Below are 19,847 nucleotides of genomic sequence, written 5' to 3' on the forward strand. Positions count from 1 at the left end.
TTCCTGTATTTCTGTCTCTCTTACATCTGAAATCATATCAGCCGCTTCCTCTTCAGACAAGATGAGGGAATACTTTTATTGTTTTAATGGCTTTAATTAAAGTGATTTCTCATCTTCTCACAATTGTTTTCACTTCTTCCTGTGACAACATGAACCTTTCCCCACAAGACAGTAAATTATTCCCCAACTATTCAGGTCAAAACAACAAATCTTTGTGTTCCCCTAAAACATATGAAGTCGCTCGCTGTTGAACTTTAACACTGAATCACAACCTAAAAAACCTGAAAGACTCTGTTTTACAAACTAAATAGTCTATACAGTTTATTCATACATAGATGATGAATATTTAAAACATTGGAATATATGTTATGGTCCTTTCATAAGATTAGGAAAATCTTATAAAAGAAGATTTTGAAAATCATGATTTAAAATCATTCAGAGTGATTTTAAATGAATCATTCTGATGTAATATTATAATCCTAAATGTCGTGTTTCCTCACAATTAACAGAAATAAAACTTTGTAAACATCCATCTGTATGTAATGACTCTATATATTCTATCAGGAGAATTGAGTTACTGAAATAAATTAACGTTTCAATAATACTCTAATTTATTTTATATAGTTGTGATGTAAAAATGTGTCTTGGAGCGGAAAATGAAAAGCAGAACTGAAACCTGTTTTCAGTTTCTTCAGTTCAGCCAAAGTGAGACACAGGGAGACACGGCATGTTGGAAAGCTGCATGCAGATTCACTGTTTGAGGTAAATATGTGAATATTTTCAGTGAAAATGTCTTCAGTTCAGCCTCAGAGAGAGTTTATCAAGCAGCAGGAAACTCCTGCTGAAGAAACATTCACAGAGTGGAAAGAAATCAACGTTAAGATGGAGGAAGAGATGGACGATCAGCGCAGACTGATGGATTTTACCCGGATACCCAAGATCATCTTGCACCGGATAGGTACGAAACAGCTTCACGATTCACTGAAAGTTGGTTAAGAAACGCTGAACTCAAAGAGTTTTTACTCCAAACTAAAAGACTCTAATAAATCTGCTGCAACAAAAAACATTAAATACTTAAAAATGATCAGCAGAGATCTGGACTATTATTCATCACATAAAATGACATTTACAGTTTCTGTGACACCCTCATGTTTACCAACCAGATTAAGAAAGTACTGCTTAAAGTTTGAGTTTAACTATGTGTATTTAATTATATATTTAATTGTCTTTTTATAAACTATTTTATTGATAATCTATAGTTTTCTCAGTCAAAAGGCTGATAGCCAAAGACATAACAACGGCTGGTGAGCAAAAATGTAAAATATTCAAAACAAGAGCACAAACAGCAAACTTTAAAATATATACAATTTTGAAATGAAAAACTATAAAGCCAACATTTGCAGAAATATATCAACAATATCAAATAAAAATCTATTTGGTATTCTTTTTAGGCATTCTAAATAAATACACATTTTAAAAAATGTATCTGAGTCTGTAAAATCAGTGACATTTTTTATCTGAACATTAAAATTTGAACTGTGGCTGCAGGAAACAGATTCACCCTGAGGATGTGTTTCTTTCCTGCTTCTCTGACGGAGGCCGAGTTCCTCCTTTAGTTCTTCATCTCACACTAATGTGTGTGTGTGTGTGTGTGTGGTGTGTGTGTGTGTGTGTGTGTGTGTGTGTGTGTGTGTGTGTGTGTGTGGGGGGTATGTGTGTGTGTGTGTGTGTGATATTCTCTGACTAATTGAGTAACAGTCTTCGAACGCTGCTTCTAAGGACAAATATCAATTTGTCTTATTGGACCAATAAGAATGGAGTCACAATTTCTTGTTTTCAAACCCATAATATTTAACTTGCAGCCCTAAAAATTACAGGAATTATACAGAAATCTGTGAATGTTTCCTTGTGACGATCAACTGTGGGCTTATCAAGGCCATGATCAATTTACTCTGAGGTTCATGGAAATGATACATAAACTCATACATGAGATTTACAGGATGTACATTTATTATTTAAATAGAGTCTATTTGAAGTTATAGTTTAGTTTTTCTTTTCTATTTGTGTATCTAGTTTTTCTGTTAAATTGTTGATCATTTAATGTTGTTTATGAGCTCAGAAGATTTTAACCTCAACTATCTTAAAAATGTAGACTGACTTAGTGACTGAATACGATCAATGAGAAGTAAAATGGACAGAACATTGGAAAATCACAAAAACGGGAACTTCAGGTTCCTCAGACTAGTGAGTCTCCATAGGAACGGGACATTGAGGAAGTTGAGGTTTCCAGACCGTTAAAGGCAAAGGACATCATATTTGGAGAAGTGTGTGTGTGTGTGTGTGTGTGTGTGTGTGTGTGTGTGTGTGTGTGTGTGTGTGTGTGTGTGTGTGGGTGTGTGTGTGCGTGAAAATAACTTGCTGAAAATTGGAAGTTCCAGTTGTTAAGGATAGATGGGAAAATATATTTATTCACAGGACTTTTAAAGAATTACTTACAATGAAAATAAACCAAACTATCCAGTCGGACATTTGAAACTTAGGTCAGAAAGATTTAAGCTGTCGCTGTCTTGCTTTCTCAGCTGGAGATCCAAAGTATGTCTTGACTAATTTCAAGATATGTCACCATCGGAAGAACTTCACTGGTTAAGTTCATTTGTCTATTTATAAGTTTGTAATTGGAGAATAATCCGAGAAAAGGCTTAAAGTGATTAAAATGAAGGCTTTAATACTCTGTTCACCTTTAAAATCTTTTGTTTTTTTTATTTGCAGATGAAGTAGGACATCAACAGTTCAAAGAAGAGAATAAACTCCACATCGGTCAGGATGAAGAGCAGTTGGTGCTAAAACAGGAGACTGATGACATTTTTGTGAATCCTTATAATGTGCAAGAAATTCACAATGAAACAGAACCACAGAGGAACCAACTCATCTCTGATGACTCTGCTGAGGATGAAAACCAGGATCAGGAAAGAAGCAATTCTGAAGATCTAGGAAAAAAGAGAAAGAAGAAAACAAAAAAACCACAAGAAAACTCAACCAGACCAAAAATTATATTCTTGTAAAGTTTGTGACCAAACATTTCCTCGAAACAGTTACTTAACTAGTCACATGAGAACTCATACGGGCGAGAAGCCTTTCACATGTTCTACCTGTGGAAAAAGTTTAAGATCCAAGGTTAGTTTAATTTATCACATGAGAACTCACACAGGTGAAAAACCGTTCACATGTGTTACTTGCGGAAAAGATTTCCGTCAAAAAAGCAGTTTGAAAATTCACATGAGACTTCATTCAGGTGAGAAGCCTTACTCATGTACAACCTGTGGAAAAAAATTTTATCTAAAAAATTCTTTTAATGTTCACATTAGAACTCACACAAGTAAACGGATATCATGCATTCATTGTGGGAGACGTTTCATTGAGAAATCATTAAATCTTCATATGAGAATTCACACAGACGAGAAACCTTTCTCATGTGGAAGCTGTGGAAGAAGTTTCCGATGCAAAACACATTTAACTCGTCACATGATGATTCACAGAGGTGAGAAGCCTTTCACGTGTGTGGCCTGCGGAAAAAGTGTCAGAACAAAATTTGAGTTACGTCTTCACATGATGATTCACACAGGAGAGAAGCCATTCTCATGTGGTAACTGTGGAAAAAGTTTCCGACGCAAAATATATTTAACTCGTCACATGATGGTTCACGGAGATGAGAAGCCTTTCTTATGTGCGACCTGTGGAAAAGGTTTTGTCAGTAACGCGACTTTAATTTATCACATGAGGACTCACACTGGAGAGAAGCCTTTCTCATGTGTGACCTGTGGAAAAAGTTTTGCCTGTAGAACTTCTTTAACTTATCACATGAGGACTCACACAGGAGAGAAGCCTTTCTGCTGTGTGAACTGTGGGAAGTATTTTGGACACAAATCCAGTTTAACGCGTCACAATATGATTCATACAAATGAGAAACCTTTCTCGTGTGTGACCTGTAGAAAAAAATTCCCAAGAAAATCTTATTTACTTCGTCACATGAGGACTCACACAGGTGAGAAGCCTTTCTCATGTACAAGTTGTGATTAAAGCTTTTCTAATAAAATTGGCCTAATTTACCACAGAAAGACTCACAGTGATGAAAAGTATTTGGCTTGTGGGACTTCCAATCCAAATCTCAGTTCAATGGTCATATGCAAAGTCACACAAGTGATAGGCGCTACTGAAGGTAGCAAATAAATAGGTGGAATTGCCCTTTAGCCATTTCCCTGTGGGCCTCCGTATTTTATTATTTGTTGTATGTATTTTTTTTCATGATTTTGGTTAGTGGATACATGTTGGCTGTTACTGTATGTATTGGTAGCATCACAAATGAATTGTGCTTTGATTACAATGTTTTCAGCATTTGAGAAATAAAGGCTTTCAAACATCCATCTGTGTGTTTTTAATGCATATAACGTGTTAGACTTGGTGATAAAGATTATGAACTAAATGGGCTTTTAGGTAATATTCTAATGTATTGAATGAGTGTAAATTGCTGTGTACTTGCTACATCTTTGGTGTATAATGTTAATAGATTCCTGATGGATGCCCATCAGATATTTGCTGTTTTGTTTTTTTGTTTGTTTGCTTGAATGTGGAAATTCACATTTACATGTAGATGTAACATTTAAATGTTACATTTATAACTGTAACATATATACATTTATATAGTTAAATGTCTTAACCGTCTTAAATTATGGTTTCCTCTGACCGAACCCCTTATGAGACATTTCAAAGTCACACATTTTCCACATCACAATCAATAAAATTATGACTGTGTTTAATTTAGTTGGACCAATAACTGCATTATGATTCGCTAATCACTCATAAAATATCATTATTATTAAATGAACAGTTTATAAACTAGTACGTTGTGTGTTTGGTATCTACAGAGCTGAATATATGAATGAAAATATATTAGACATGAAAAAACAGGCCAAGAATTTTTCAAAATAACCAGAATGCTTTTCCTGTTTTGAAGAATATAATTAATTACCTTTCATGTTTTCACTTCTTCCTATGACAACATGAACCTTTTTTCACAAGACACTCAGTTGTTCTCGATCTTTTCAAGTCAAATGAACAAATCTCTATGTTCCTCTGAAATATATGTTGTTATTCACTGTTTAACTTTAATACTGAATCATAACTTGCAAAACTGCAACTAGATATAATAACAGACTCTGTTTTACAAACTAGAAAGATCATACGCAAAAATTACAATATATGTTCCAATATGGTGATTTCGTAAGATTAGAAGTACCCTTGGATAACTAACTAAAAAGCTCACATTTGTTGAAGTGAGGGCTCCAAACTCATTTTTTATTAATCAGTATAGTGTAACGTTCAAATCATAAATGCTGCGTTTTCCCATAATTAACAGAAATAAAAGGTTTGGAAACCTGCATTTATTTATGTAATTATTCACTTGGGTGAATTAAGTAAAAATAAATTAACCTTTCAATAATATTCTGATTTACTTAATATAATTGTATAACTATAAGAGGAAAGATGCAGCGGAACATTAAAAGCGGAACATTAAAAGCGGAACAAAAAGCTCGCGTACCGTTTCTTCAGTACAGTCAAAGTGAAACACGCGGAAAAGCACCGAGCAGCGGTAGCGTTAGCTTTTCCTTTGTTAGGTTAAATACGGGTAAAAACGGGAGAGTATTGCTGTAAAAATGTCTTCAATGCAACCCCTTAAGAAGGAGCAGGAAAGTCCTGCTGAGGAAACATTCACAGAGTTTAAAGTAATCAAAGTTAAGATGGAGGAAGAGATGGAGGATCAGAGAGAAATCCTCATTAAATCAGAGGAAGAGATGGAGGATCAGAGAGAAGTCACCATTAAATCAGAGGAAGAGATGGAGGATCAAAGAGAAGTCACCATTAAATCAGAGGAAGAGATGGAGGATCAAAGAGAAGTCACCATTAAATCAGAGGAAGAGATGGAGGATCAGAGAGAAGTCACCATTAAATCAGAGGAAGAGATGGAGGATCAGAGAGAAATCCTCATTAAATCAGAGGAAGAGATGGAGGATCAGAGAGAAGTCACCATTAAATCAGAGGAAGAGAGAGGAGGAGAGAGATAAGAGAGAAGAAAGATGGAGGCAGAGAGAGAGACCAAATCAGAGGAGAGAAGAGAGGAGAGAGAAGATTAAATCAGAGAAGAGATGGAGGATCAGAGAAGTCACCATTAAGAGTCAGAGGAAGAGATGGAGGATCAAAGAGAAGTCACCATTAAATCAGAGGAAGAGATGGAGGATCAAAGAGAAGTCACCATTAAATCAGAGGAAGAGATGGAGGATCAGCGCATATTGCTGGATTTTACCCGGATACCGAAGATCATCTTACACCGGATAGGTATGAAACAGCTTATTTTTCTTTTACTGTTGATCGAGGTTATAGGGAACTGGAGGCAGATTAAGGAGCTCTGAACTCAAAGAGCCCTGATTGCTGCTTCTCCATGTTTGGTTCTGGATGCAGAGCAGATGAGAACATGCATTTAAGGCAAAGCAAATTATTACCCTGCCGATATCTGCATGCCCTCTGTTTTCCTCAAATCTTATCCTATTGATATAAAACTCAGACCAGCAGCTAAGAGAACAAGAATGATTATGTAGAAAAGTTAAATCCTTCCTAACTCTCTATTTGAACAGAGATTTTGATGCATCAAAATGCTTTATGTGTGATCATTTTCTTATGTGGACAAAAAGCAACAAAAGAAAACGTACATCTGCATCTGCAGCAACTGAGTCAGTGAAGTAGGTACATATGCTAGTGTGGGTTATTTGTGGCCATTTCTTCAAGTCGCCATCGCAGCCCCTACAGGTAGTGGTAAACCAATATGGCCACATTTAAGCTGTGGTAACTGGAGCCTAAATCCTCGGTGGAAAGCCGGTTAGTGAGTTGCTAACATGTAAACAAATGGCGGTTCCGGTTTGCAGCGGAAGACGTGTCCAAAAATCACGCAAAGCCTCATGGGGGATAGGAATAAGGCGGATTATTCCTCAACCACCAGGGGGCTCTTTAGCAGGAAGCGAATCATTGGAAGTCAAAGAAGAAAATGCTTTTCACTCAGAATAAGCGCGTGCTAGCAGCAGACACGAGAAAAATGTTTTCAAATTCATAAACCTGATCATGAAAACCACACAAAGTTGTTCATATTATGCAGCTTTAAGTTCAAGGCTATTGATCTCGGAGTACAGATATGTATGTCAGGAAGCCACTAAGTTATCGCCATCTTGTTTCCTATTATAAGGTACCTAATATCATATTTTGCCTCACATTTGGTTCCAGTCTGGTTAGAAGAAACTCATTGGTTGAGTTAATGTTCATTCTTGTAAGATTATAATTTTAGAATAACCCAAGAAAATCCTGTTTTATTCATCAAGAGGTTAAAGTGAAGGATATCTTTTTTGATTGAAATTTAAATGCTTTTGTTTTGTCTTTTTGTCCAGATCTCCCACAATGTTGTGTGTGTAAAACAGAGGAGGTTCTTGATGAAACAGAACCACAGAGGAACCAACTCATCTCTCATGGCTCTGCAGAAACTGAGAACCAGGATCAGGAAGGAAGCGATCCTGAAGACCCAGAAAAAAAGAGAAATGAAGAACAGAAACAAAAGGAAAAGTCTGAGAAAACCAAACGGCAGAAAGACAGAACTGATGCTGAAAAAGAAAAGACTGGTTCGATTTATCATGTCAAAACTTACTCAGGTGAGAAGCCTTTTTCATGTGTGATGTGTGGAAAAAAGTTCACCCTAAAAGGAACTTTAAATGATCATATGAAAATTCACACAGGAGAGAAGCTTTTTTCTTGTGGGACCTGTGGAAAGAGTTTCCAAAAGAAAATAAGATTACTTGATCATATGAAAATTCACACAGGAGAGAAGCTTTTCTCGTGTGGGACCTGTAGAAAGAGTTTCACCCTAAAAGGCAATTTAAGTATTCATATGAAAATTCACACAGGTGAGAAGCCTTTCTCATGTGGGACCTGTGGAAAGAGTTTCCGGAGGAAAATGCATTTACTTGGTCATATGAGAATTCATACGTGTGAGAAGCCTTTCTCATGTGGGACCTGTGGAAGAAGTTTCTTGAAGGAAAAGCAATTACTTAAACACATGACTATTCATATGGGTGAGAGGCCTTTTTCATGTGTGACTTGTGGAAAAAGTTTCTTGAGGGAAAGGCAATTGCTTGATCACATGATGGTTCATACAGGTGAGAGGCCTTTTTCATGTGGCACCTGTGGAAAGAGTTTCATCCTGAAAAAACTTTGGATCGTCATATTAAAATTCACACAGGTGAGAGGCCTTTTTCATGTGGGACCTGTGGAAAGAGTTTCGGGAGGAAAACGACTTTACTTAATCACATGAGGACTCATACAGGTGAGAAGCCTTTCTCATGTGGGACCTGTGGAAAAAGTTATAATCATAGAAGTAGTTTAACTCAACACATGAAGACTCACTCAGACTAGAAGTCTTAAGCCCAAAACACCTCGGATACTTTTTGCCATCAGATCCATTGGAAAACTAGGTCGGATATTATTTTTATTGTACTTATACTTTGTTTTATTTTCATGCTTACTGTATGCACTGTTGTAGCCACAGACAAATTTTGCTTCAGCAATGATGTTTTCTGTATTTTAATCTAAATATACAAGATTATATACATTGGATGCAGAGGTGTCTTAGTAATCTGTACAACCTACACTAGAGTATAAGCATGAAGATACGGTACTATACATTGTGGTACAAACGTCAAACGGACAATATCAGACAAAAATACCAGCCGTTAAGTATACACAACAGCCACATTTCTGTATTATAATGTGTAGTGAAAATTGTGTTATTTCTTTTAACTATTTTATTTAATTACTATAGTTATTATTTATTTATTGTTCGGTCTGATAAAGTATGTAGGTCAAGAACCAGTCAGATGGGTTTCCTGTTGACCTCTCTCTGCAGCAGTTGCAACAGACTGATAAGTGGACTAAATGTCTCACCACAAATACAAAAGCAAGGCGCCAGAGTTTAACAGATAACAACAGATAATTTAGGTAAATATAGTAAGATGGAATAAGCCCTAAGGTCTAACAAATTTCTCCATTGAATGTCAGAGGCTCAGAGTATGTACGAGGTCTGACAATAATTTTGGTTTGCAAAATTGTTCCTTTAGCATCCTGATTTTTAGAAACTCCCATATATTGAACAAGAAGATGTTTATTAACTAAACATCTTTCAGTAAGGAAGAAGTCTGAGGCTACATGACTGTGCAGTAAACCTGTTCAACTGGAATTGACTCTGAGCCAAGGCAGTGACCCATATTGTGTAAAGATTCCTATATATTGTGAGAGCAGCAGGTACAGCTGCTGTGCTGTGGTTGCTGTGTGTTCTCCGTTTACAAACAACAGAAATAAATAATTTCTCTCTTTGCTATTTGCCAGAGTCTCAAGCCTGGTCTGTTCCACAGAGATTAGATTTTTTCCCCCCACAATACATGTTTTTCTCTTGGTTTGATGTTATGTTGTGATTTTAAATGTCATGTTTTCATTTGTAAATGGAAAATCATCTTTCAATAAAAATACAGGCTTTCAAACATCCATATATGTGTAATTAATGCATGTACTGTGTTAGATTTATGAGATTATACAGATTATGAGATAAATGGAATTTTAAAGTGATTTGCTCTCCTGTTCTCACTTCTTGTCTCTTCATTGTAAGGCAGCATGGGCCTTTTATCACAATACAATCAATTATTATCAAGTCAAAACAACAAATCTATGCGTCCCTCTAAATTATATGTAATAATTCATTGTTTAGTTCACAACTGAATCTCAATTTAAACAATTACAACTTGATATAAAACATTAGTCTGTTTTACAAACTAAAAAGATCATATTCAAAAAATTGCAACATACATTTCAATTAAATTATATAATCAAGAAATAGAAAAAGTGAAACAATTTAAATTTCCTGGGGTTTGGTTTGATAAGAGGATTACATGGACACAAACATATTCAGAAGGTTTAGATAAATGCAAAAATAACATTTACCAGATAATATTTTGTTGTCTTAAATGAACGCAGTTATTTAATATAATTTAACACTAGAGTGACATTCTGATCCACACTCCAAACCAGTGGACCAGTATGTCACATTGAGTTGGTAATGCAGCATTTCATTCATTGCCAATAAGCATCGAAGGAAAAGAGGAAAATGCAAGCGGGAACTAAAACTCGTTTACAGTTTCTTCAGGAGAACCAAAGTGAAACACATGAAAAGGTACTTAGAAAACAGTGTATCTTTAGCTTTTAGTTTGTCTATAATCATTGTGTTTCACTCGCAGAAATAAATAAACCTTTCATTACTCTAAAATATTTAATTTAGTTGTATGTTCAGAGGAAACTCAAAGTGGAAAATTCAAAGCGGAACTAAAGGTCGTTCACAGTTTCTTCAGGACAATCAAAGTGAAACACAGGAAACATCTCAGAGCGCACGAGGGAACATTAGCTGTTCTTTTGTTAGACGGTTTGAAAACAGGTTTGGTGTTTTCGGTAAATATTTCCGTGTTTTCAGTGAAAATGTCTTCAGTTCAGACTCAGAGAGAGTTTATCAAGCAGCAGGAAACTCCTGCTGAAGAAACATTCACAGAGTGGAAAGAAATCAACGTTAAGATGGAGGAAGAGATGGACGATCAGCGCAGACTGATGGATTTTACCGGATACCCAAGATCATCTTGCAGCGGATAGGTACGAAACAGCTTCACGGTTTACTGATTAGTCAGGTTGAATAAAGTTGGAGATGTTTTAAAGAGGTTAAGAAGCGCTGAACTCAAAGAGCTTTTACTCCAAACTAAAGACTAATAAATCCTCCTCCAGCTGCAAACATTAAATACTTAAAAATGATCAACAGCGACCTACTATTCACCATATAATATTATTCTATTATGATTCATTCATCATATAATAGAAGTACAGTTTCCGTGACTACTTTAAAAAGTGCCTTAAATGCATCTCATGTCATTCTAAACACTTAGAATGATCAACTTTGACCTGGACTGTTCACTATTCATCATATAATGTCTAAGTTTGTGATCCGTGACGGTCTGATCTTTACTCGTACTGGTTAAAGATTATGTTTAAAATAATTAGTTTTTATTGTTTTGTGTACCATCTGTTTGCTATTGCTTAGCTGCTTTCTATGTCAAATTAAACAATAAATAAATGACTGATTATATAAATCAGTTTAAGAGACAGATTAGAAAAATACTGCTTATAGTTGGCAAACATAGATGTTTTTTAATTCAAAATGAAAAGATTTATGCTGCTTTTTAAAGAATCCCCAGGGTTTTTCCCAGTGTTATAAGTCTGGAAAACCAGCAGGTTGAGCATTATTTGTTTATTAATTATAGAATTTTTTTCATACATCAGTAACAGCGATAGACATGTAAAAGAGTCACTGTGGTGAAATGGTACAAGGAGACTGAGATCAGGTGTCTTTTATTAATTCACTAGAATGCAGTAACCACTGCTTGTCTTTACTGAACTAACAAGTTCAGTGAACAAAGTTGCGACTCCTGGATAAAGGATCAAAAGGTGATTTCATGGTTATACTGCAGGAACTGACACCAGGAAATAATAGTGATATTAATAATAAGAAGAACAGACAATTAAATGGTTAATTATTAATTATCATGATTGAGTGTTTCCATTTTAATGATGTAGTGACATATTTAATGAATTGAGTATTAAATAAAATGCTTAAATTTATATCATTGTCTATTTTCACCTATCATATTTAATCTTCCACGTTGTTCAATATTCATGTCAAATATTTTCAATAGGATCATTTTGCCATTATCTTCTGCATGTTAACGACAATCACCCCACTGTTACCAATTCTGCTGCATCTCTCAGGAAAGTAAAAGCTGAAATTTAGTCGTGCCTTTGAAGGTTTGTGTTGAGTGTGAGCGGAGCAATGTCTGACAATATCAATGGGTGAGATTAAAAGGCCATTTGGGGTTCTGTGTTAGGCATTTTATGCGACTCTTCAAACTTTTTGTAATATTTGTCAGGAAGCCACCAGGTGAAACTATCGCCATCTTGTTTGCTCACTTGGAGGTCCATGATATCATATTTTGACTCGCATCTAGTTCCTTCCTGGTGAGAAGAACCTCATTGGTTGAATTAATTTTCATTCTTGTAAGAATGTAATTTTAGAAAAACTGAAGAAATCCTGTTTTGATGTATCAAGATATTAAATGCAGGTGGCAGCGATAAGGTGGCAGCCTCTCTTTGGGCTGCCACCTTATTGCAGTGAAGAGGTTTGAGTGCCCTAATGATCCTCGGAGCTATGCTGTCTGCAGCTTTATACCCCAAGTAGGGTCCCCCAAAGCAGACAGGTCCTAAGTGAGGGACCAGAGAAAATGCAGCCCGAAGACCCCGATGATGGATAACAACTTTGGAATTTGTGTTCCCTCTCCCTGACGAGAGTCACCAGGGCCCACTCTGGAGCCAGGCCAGGAGGGGGGGTCACAAAGGTGAGCGCCTGGTGGCCGGGCTTTTACCCATGGAGCCCGGCTGGGCTCAGTCCGAAGATGAAATATGGGTCCCCCCTCGCATTGGCCCACCACCCGTAGGAGGGGCCAAAGGTGTCGAGTACATTGTGAGATGGGCAAGGGAGGGGGCCCTGGAGGTCCGATCCTCAGTTGCAGAAGCTGGCTTTTGGGACGTGGAATGTCGTCTCTCTGCTGGGGGAGGAGCCACAGCTAGTGTGCGAGGTTGAGAGCTTCCGGCTAGAAATAGTTGGCCTTACCTCGACGCATGGCTCTGGTTCTGGAACCAGTCTCCTTGAGAGGGGCTGGACATACTTCCACTCTGGAGTTGCCCACGGTGAGAGGCATTGGGCAGTAGTGGACATACTTGTTGCTCCCCATCTCAGTGCCTGTACGTTGGGTCTCATTCACAGGGCTTACCCCTGTGAATGAGAGGGTAGCCTCCCTCCGTCTAAAATTCAGATTACCCACCCTTCTTGGAGTCCTTATGGGGGTACTGGAGAGTGACCCTCCTGCGGACTCCCTTGTTCTGCTGGGGGACTTCAACGCTCACATGGACAATGACATTGAGACCTGGAGGGGTGTGGTTGGGAGGAACACGAGGAAAACGTGTTATGAGGGTGAGCTGGGAACGTCTGGTAGAATCCCCTGTGACACGGAGCTTTAACTCCCATCTCCGGCAGAACTTCGAACACGTTCCGGGGGCAGTGGGGGTCATTGAGTCTGAGTGGACAATGTTCCGTGCCTCTATTGCCGAGGCGGCTCATCGGAATTGTGGCCGTAAGGTCGGTGCCTGTCGTGGTGGCAACCCCCAAACTCGTTGGTGGACACCTTCGGTGAGGAATGCTGTCAGGTTGAAGGAGTCCTATTGGGCCTTTTTGGCTTGTGGGATTCCAGAAGCAGTTGATGGGTACCGGTGGGCGAAATGGCATACGGCTCTGGTGGTTGCCGAGGCAAAAACGTGGGCATGGGAGGAGTTTGGAAAGGCCAAGGAGAAAGACTTCCACATGGCTTTGAGGCGATTCTGTTCCACCATCCGGTGTCTCAGTAGAGGGAAGCAGTGCAACACCAATACTGTTTATAGTGGGGATGGTGTGTTGCTGACCTCGACTCAGGACATTGTGGGCGGGTGGGGAGAATACTTCAAAGACCTCCTCAATCCCACCAACATGCCTTCCATTGAGGAAGATGAGCCTAGGGACTCTGGGTCGGGCTCTCCAATCTCTGCAGACAAGGTTTGAGGGGTGTTCTCCGGCAGTATGGGGCACCTGGCCCTTTGATACAGGCTGTCAGGTCCCTGTATGACTAGTGTCTCGTCCGCATTTCCAGCAGTAAGTCGGGGTCGTTTCCGGTGAGGGTTGGACTCTGCCAGGGCTGCCCTTCGTGATGTAGTGCTGTTGGCTTCATCAGGACGTGATCTGCAGCTCTCGCTGGAGCGGTTCACAGCCGAGTGTGAAGCAGCTGGGATGAAGATCAGCGCCTCCAAATTCGAGGCCATGGTCTTGAGCCAGGTAGAGTGCCTTCTCCGGGTCGAGGAGGGTGTCGTGCCCGAGGTGGTGTAGTTCAAGTATCTCGGGATCTTGTTCACGAATGCAGGAAGATGGGAACAGGAGATCGACGGGCAGATCGGCACAGTGTCTGCCATGAAGTAGGCACTTTACCGCTCTGTCATGGTGAAGCGAGAGCTGAGTAAAAAAAGCAAAGCTCTCGATTTACCGGTTTATCTACATTCCAACCCTCATCTATGGTCATGAGTTTTGGGTTATGACTGAAAGAACGAGATCATGGATACAAGCGGCCGAAAGGGGTTTTCTCCGTAGGGTGGCTGGGCTCTCCCTTAGAGAGAGAAGCTCGGTCATCTGGGAGGGTCTCAGAGTAGAGCCGCTGTTCCTCCACATCAAGAGGAGCCAGCTGAGGTGGTTCGGGTATCTGGTCAGGATGCTTCCTGGACGCCTCCCTGGTGAGGTGTTCCGGGCACATCCCACCGGGAGGAGGCCCCGGGGAAGATCCAGGACATGCTGGAGGGACTATGTCTCCCGACTGGCCTGGAAACGCCCCGGGGTTCCCCTGGAGGAGCTGGAGGAAGTGGCTGGGGAGAGGGAAGTCTGGGCCTCCCTTCTGAAGCTGCTACCCCCGTGACCCGACCCCGGATAAGTGGAAGAAAATGGATGGATGGGTGAAGATAATAAAAGTGAAGGATAATTTGTTTGATTGAAATTTAAAAGCTTTTGTTTTGTCTTTTTGTCCAGATCTCCCACAATGTCGTGTGTGTGAAAATGAGGAGGTTCTCAATGAAACAGAACCACAGAGGAACCAACTCATCTCTCACGGCTCTCCAGAAACTGAGAACCGGAATCAGGAAGGAAGCAATTCTGAAGACCCAGGAAAAAGAAGAAAGGAAGGTCAGAAACAAAAGAAGAAATATGAGAAAACCAAACAGCAGAAAGACAGAACTGACACTGAAGAAAAAATCATGCACAAGAAAGCTCATCCAGGGCAAAAATTATACTCTTGTAGAATTTGTGATAAAACTTTTTCTCGAAAGGATGGCATGAAGAGGCACATGAGAATTCACACAGGTGAGAAGCCGTTCTCTTGTGGGTCTTGTGGAAAAAGTTTCTCCCAAAAATATATTTTAAATTCTCACATGAGAAATTGTGCAGATGAGAAGCTTTTCCCCTGTGGGATCTGTGGAAAGAGTTATAATCATAGAAAGAGTTTCTCTTATCACATGAGAATTCACACAGGTGAGAAGCCTTTCTCCTGTGGGACCTGTGGAAAAAGTTTCTCTCAAAAAGAACATTTAAAAGTTCACATGAGGATTCACACAGGTGAGAAGCCTTTTTCTTGTGGGACTTGTGGAAAAAGTTTCAGCAGTAGAGCCAGTTTAAATCTTCACATGAGAATTCACACAGGTGAGAAGCCTTTCTCCTGTGGGACCTGTGGAAAGAGTTTCTCTAGAAAACGTAATTTAAATCTTCACATGAGAATTCACACAGGTGAGAAGCCTTTCTCCTGTGGGAGCTGTGGAAAGAGTTACAGTCAAAAACAGACTTTAATTCATCACATGAGAATTCACACAGGTGAGAAGCCTTTCTCCTGTGGCACCTGTGGAAAGGGTTACAATGACAGAAGGAGTTTAACTGCACACATGAGTATTCACACAGGTGAGAAGCCTTTCTCCTGTGGCACCTGTGAGAAGAGTTATATTCATAGACGTAGTTTAACTTATCACATGAGAATTCACACAGGTGAGAAGCCTTTCTCCTGTGGCACCTGTGGAAAGAGTTTCTCTAAGAAAGATCATTTAAATGTTCACATGAGAATTCACACAGGCGAGAAGCCTTTCCCTTGTGGGAGCTGTGGAAAGAGTTACAGTCAAAAACAGACTTTAATTCAACACATGAGAATTCACACAGGTGAGAAGCCTTTCTCCTGTGGGACCTGTGGAAAGAGTTACAGTCAAAAACAGACTTTGATTCAACACATGAGAATTCACACAGGTGAGAAGCCTTTCTACTGTGGGACCTGTGGAAAGAGTCACAGTCAAAAACAGAATTTAATTCATCACATGAGAATTCACACAGGTGATAAGCCTTTCTCCTGTGGGACCTGTGGAAAGAGTTTCTCTCAGAAAGATCATTTAAATGTTCACATGAGAATTCACACGGGTGAGAAGCCGTTCTCTTGTGGGACCTGTGGAAAGAGTTTCTATAAAAAACTTAGTTTAAATGTTCACATGAGAATTCACACAGGTGATAAGCCTTTCTCCTGTGGGACCTGTGGAAGGAGTTTCTCTAAGAAAGATCATTTAAATGTTCACATGAGAATTCACACAGGTGAGAAGCCTTTCTCTTGTGGGACCTGTGGAAGGAGTTTCTCTGAAAAACGTAATTTAAATGTTCACATGAGAATTCACACAGGTGAGAAGCCTTTCTCTTGTGGGACCTGTGGAAGGAGTTTCTCTCAAAAATGTAGTTTAAATGTTCACATGAGAATTCACACGGGTGAGAAGCCTTTCTCTTGTGGGACATGTGGAAGGAGTTTCTCTCAAAAACGTAGTTTAAATGTTCACATGAGAATTCACACAGGTGAGAAGCCTTTCTCTTGTGAGACCTGTGGAAGGAGTTTCTCTGAAAAAGGTCATTTAAAAGTTCACATGAGGTCACACAGGTGAGAAGCCTTTTTCCTGTGGAACCTGTGGAAAGACTTACAATGACAGAAGTAATTTAACTAATCACATAAAGACTTTCTCATACTGGAAACTTTTGCAAGGAAACAGATATGATCCGTTTTTTTGTGTCCAATCCAATGGAAAAACAGCAAGTAGAAAACAAATTCTTGCAGGCTGCTAGTGATTCACTGTGACTGTTTGTTTCATTGTCCAGCCATGATAAACCTGAGGTCTGATTTCTGCTATCAGCTTGTTTTTCTTAATCCAGTTTTTTGTTTTAGTTCTCAGTCGTATTTGTGCTTAAGATCCCCATTAGATGGTGAAGTTAAAGAGGGGATCACATTCAGACAGGATTCATTTCTGTGGGTTTTTGTTTTGTTCTGTGGCATGTAGAATAATTTAGTTTAGCTTTTACATTTTTGTGTCTGACTGATTTTAAAATACTTTAGAAATGAAAGCAGTGAAATCTTGTTTTTTTATGAATAAAACTGATGTTTGTTGGAATATAATCTCAAAAATAACTTTGATCTGGTCAGGTTTTGATTTAGAGTTAACCACAAACAGATTTATTTTTCCATTTTTTTATTTTTATTTTTTATTTTTTTGTCATTCTTTTACTTTGGTATGTGAAGCAAAGTTTATGATTAAGAAGGAGTGTTAAAAATGTACCAGTATTTTGAGCAGAATGTGCTTTTTAATAAATGTTGATGGATTATTCAATGATTGTCGTCATTAACTGTTGCAATATTTTTAAATGTCAGCTTTAAGTAAAGCATCTAAAGATCCTTGCAATAACAGTAAAACTTGAGTTTTACACAAATTGAGATTTTTCCATCAATATTAATATTAAGAATTTTTAAAAAGGTCACGTTTATTAAATTTTACAAAATTAAATTATTTTTCATAACTGATTTATTATTCTAATCTCAAATGTAATGTTTTCATTAGTTATTAATTCTGCATTGTCAGAAACTACATGGACCTTTTTTACACCTTTCAGTTACTGTAACCAGAGAAAACACTGCAGACGATCTGCAACACTGTAATGTGACACAAAAGCAAACCAGAAATCTCTTTTGCAATTCAAGAATATTTTAAAAAATGTCAAAAATTTATAAGTTAGTCAACTCCCACAATGTCTTCTGCAGTTAAGAGCTTTGGATTTCTGATCTTTTAGTTTTGTTGACCTCAGTCAAATGAGTTTCCCTCTTTCTGATCTGATGTAGATCAAGAACCACTGAAGGAAAAACATCTTCAAGTTTAAAAACATTAAATACAGGATTTTTCTGGTTTTGCCATCCAAATTAATAAACTCAAATTTAATTCTTATTTCTTACACCTGTAAAAATGGCTGAGTCAGTGATTTTTATAACAGCTGTTTGAGCTGAAACAATGTAGTTGTAGTATCAGGCTCTTGTCAGTAGGTGGCAGCATAAAATTGCGTCTCTGTCAGGCCTGCAGGTGGAGACATGATGTGTGGTTGATGCTGCTGGAGGTGAATCATTCAACAGAAACTCATCACCAGTTTTTCTGAACCAGTCAAGTTCTGATCGCCTGAAAGGTTCCTGACATATCGAGTCTGGAAAATCAAAGAATCTGGACAGAACCAGATTAGTGTGGCACATGTTGTAACATAGATGATAAAGACATGAGTCCTGCCAGATCAAGTGTCTCAGTGTTTTCCTTGGTTATTTTATGTGTCTGGTTCCATTTTCCCTTTTGTCTGATTTTAAATGAATGATTAATAACATTGCCTGCTCAGGTTGTACATATATTGTGTAGCCGGGGCATCTTGTCCATGAAGTATGGTGCTGCGCACTCTTCCGCTTGCCCATGTAGGGGAGACGTTGGTTTATTAGGGAGACGGGTAATCAGCATTTACATTTAAAAGCAGGATGATCGTGGAGGGGATCAGAGCTCAGTCTGATTCATCTAGAGGTTTGTTCAACATGCAGCGTGCGCTGGGTTTACAATTATTTCTGATGCCTCCACTTTATTGTTGCAGGAAACTTGCTCTTAGAGAGGATGTACAGAACTCCATCAGCTGTTTTACTGTAGAGAAGGTAAAGGCAGTTTATTATTATTTGGCTATTTAAATTGCTGATATAACAATAGACTGTGTGACAAGCTAAAAATTACACAAGAAATAAGAAATACCTTCAAATATGGCCCGTTTTGTACAATCAAAAGTATCTTGTGATAACTGGCTCCAAGCCCACTTTTATTTTAATTATAAATGCTGTTTCTATTAGCGGAGGATAATTTTCAAAAGAACAGAGATTAAAGGCCTGTAAAACTCCCGTTTGTGTGCAATTACTTTAATACAACGATTCACAACATTAACACCTTTTGTTAATGTTGTAAAATATTTAATATAACAGTTGAGAGGAAACTCAAAATGAAAGATGCAAAGCGGAACTAAAAATCGTTTACAGTTTCTTCCGTGCAGTCAAAGTGAAACACAGGAACCATCTCAGAGCGCACGAGGGAGCATTAGCTGTTCTTTTGTTAGACGGTTTGAAAACAGGTTTGGTGTTTTCAGAAAATATTTCCGTGTTTTCAGTGAAAATGTCTTCAGTTCAGCCTCAGAAAGTTTATCAAGCAGCAGGAAACTCCTGCTGAAGAAACATTCACAGAGTGGAAAGAAATCAACGTTAAGATGGAGGAAGAGATGGACGATCAGCGCAGACTGATGGATTTTACCCGGATACCCAAGATCATCTTGCACCGGATAGGTACGAAACAGCTTCACGGTTTACTGATTAGTCAGGTTAAAGAGAGTTTTTACAAATAAATAATCGTTGTGTTTGTAAACGTATTTAAAGTAAATTAAGTAAAAATAGAAAATCCCTGGAGAAATGTAACCGGGGCCTGCTAAAGTGTGGCCCAAGTTTGGACCCAGCGCTCTGATGCTAACAATTAGCATCAGTGCTAAGCTAAACTGAATTATAGTCAATAGCCTGTGGAAAGTCACAAGCATGTTGACTAACATGGACTTCCTCCATTCAGTTTGTTAAAATTAGTGTATAATCTAAAATGAGCCAAAATGCTAATGTTAGCCTAAATGCTGCTAGTAGCATGTGGGGCAT

General features: G+C 38.5%; 1 protein-coding gene across 1 annotated transcript; it reads left to right on the plus strand.

Moving 5' to 3' along the window:
* The first annotated feature begins 728 nt into the window (after positions 1-728).
* On the plus strand, positions 729-16,885 carry LOC129351441 (zinc finger protein 260-like). The gene is made up of 2 exons (XM_055020298.1): positions 729-958; positions 14,834-16,885. The coding sequence occupies exons 1-2, from the start codon at positions 790-792 to the stop codon at positions 16,759-16,761; spliced, it is 2,097 nt and encodes a 698-aa protein (XP_054876273.1). The 5' UTR covers positions 729-789; the 3' UTR covers positions 16,762-16,885.
* Positions 16,886-19,847: the final 2,962 nt, after the last annotated feature.

The sequence above is a fragment of the Poeciliopsis prolifica genome, unplaced genomic scaffold (assembly GCF_027474105.1).
Source record: "Poeciliopsis prolifica strain line A6 unplaced genomic scaffold, Auburn_PproV2 SCAFFOLD066, whole genome shotgun sequence".
NCBI lineage: Eukaryota > Metazoa > Chordata > Actinopteri > Cyprinodontiformes > Poeciliidae > Poeciliopsis > Poeciliopsis prolifica.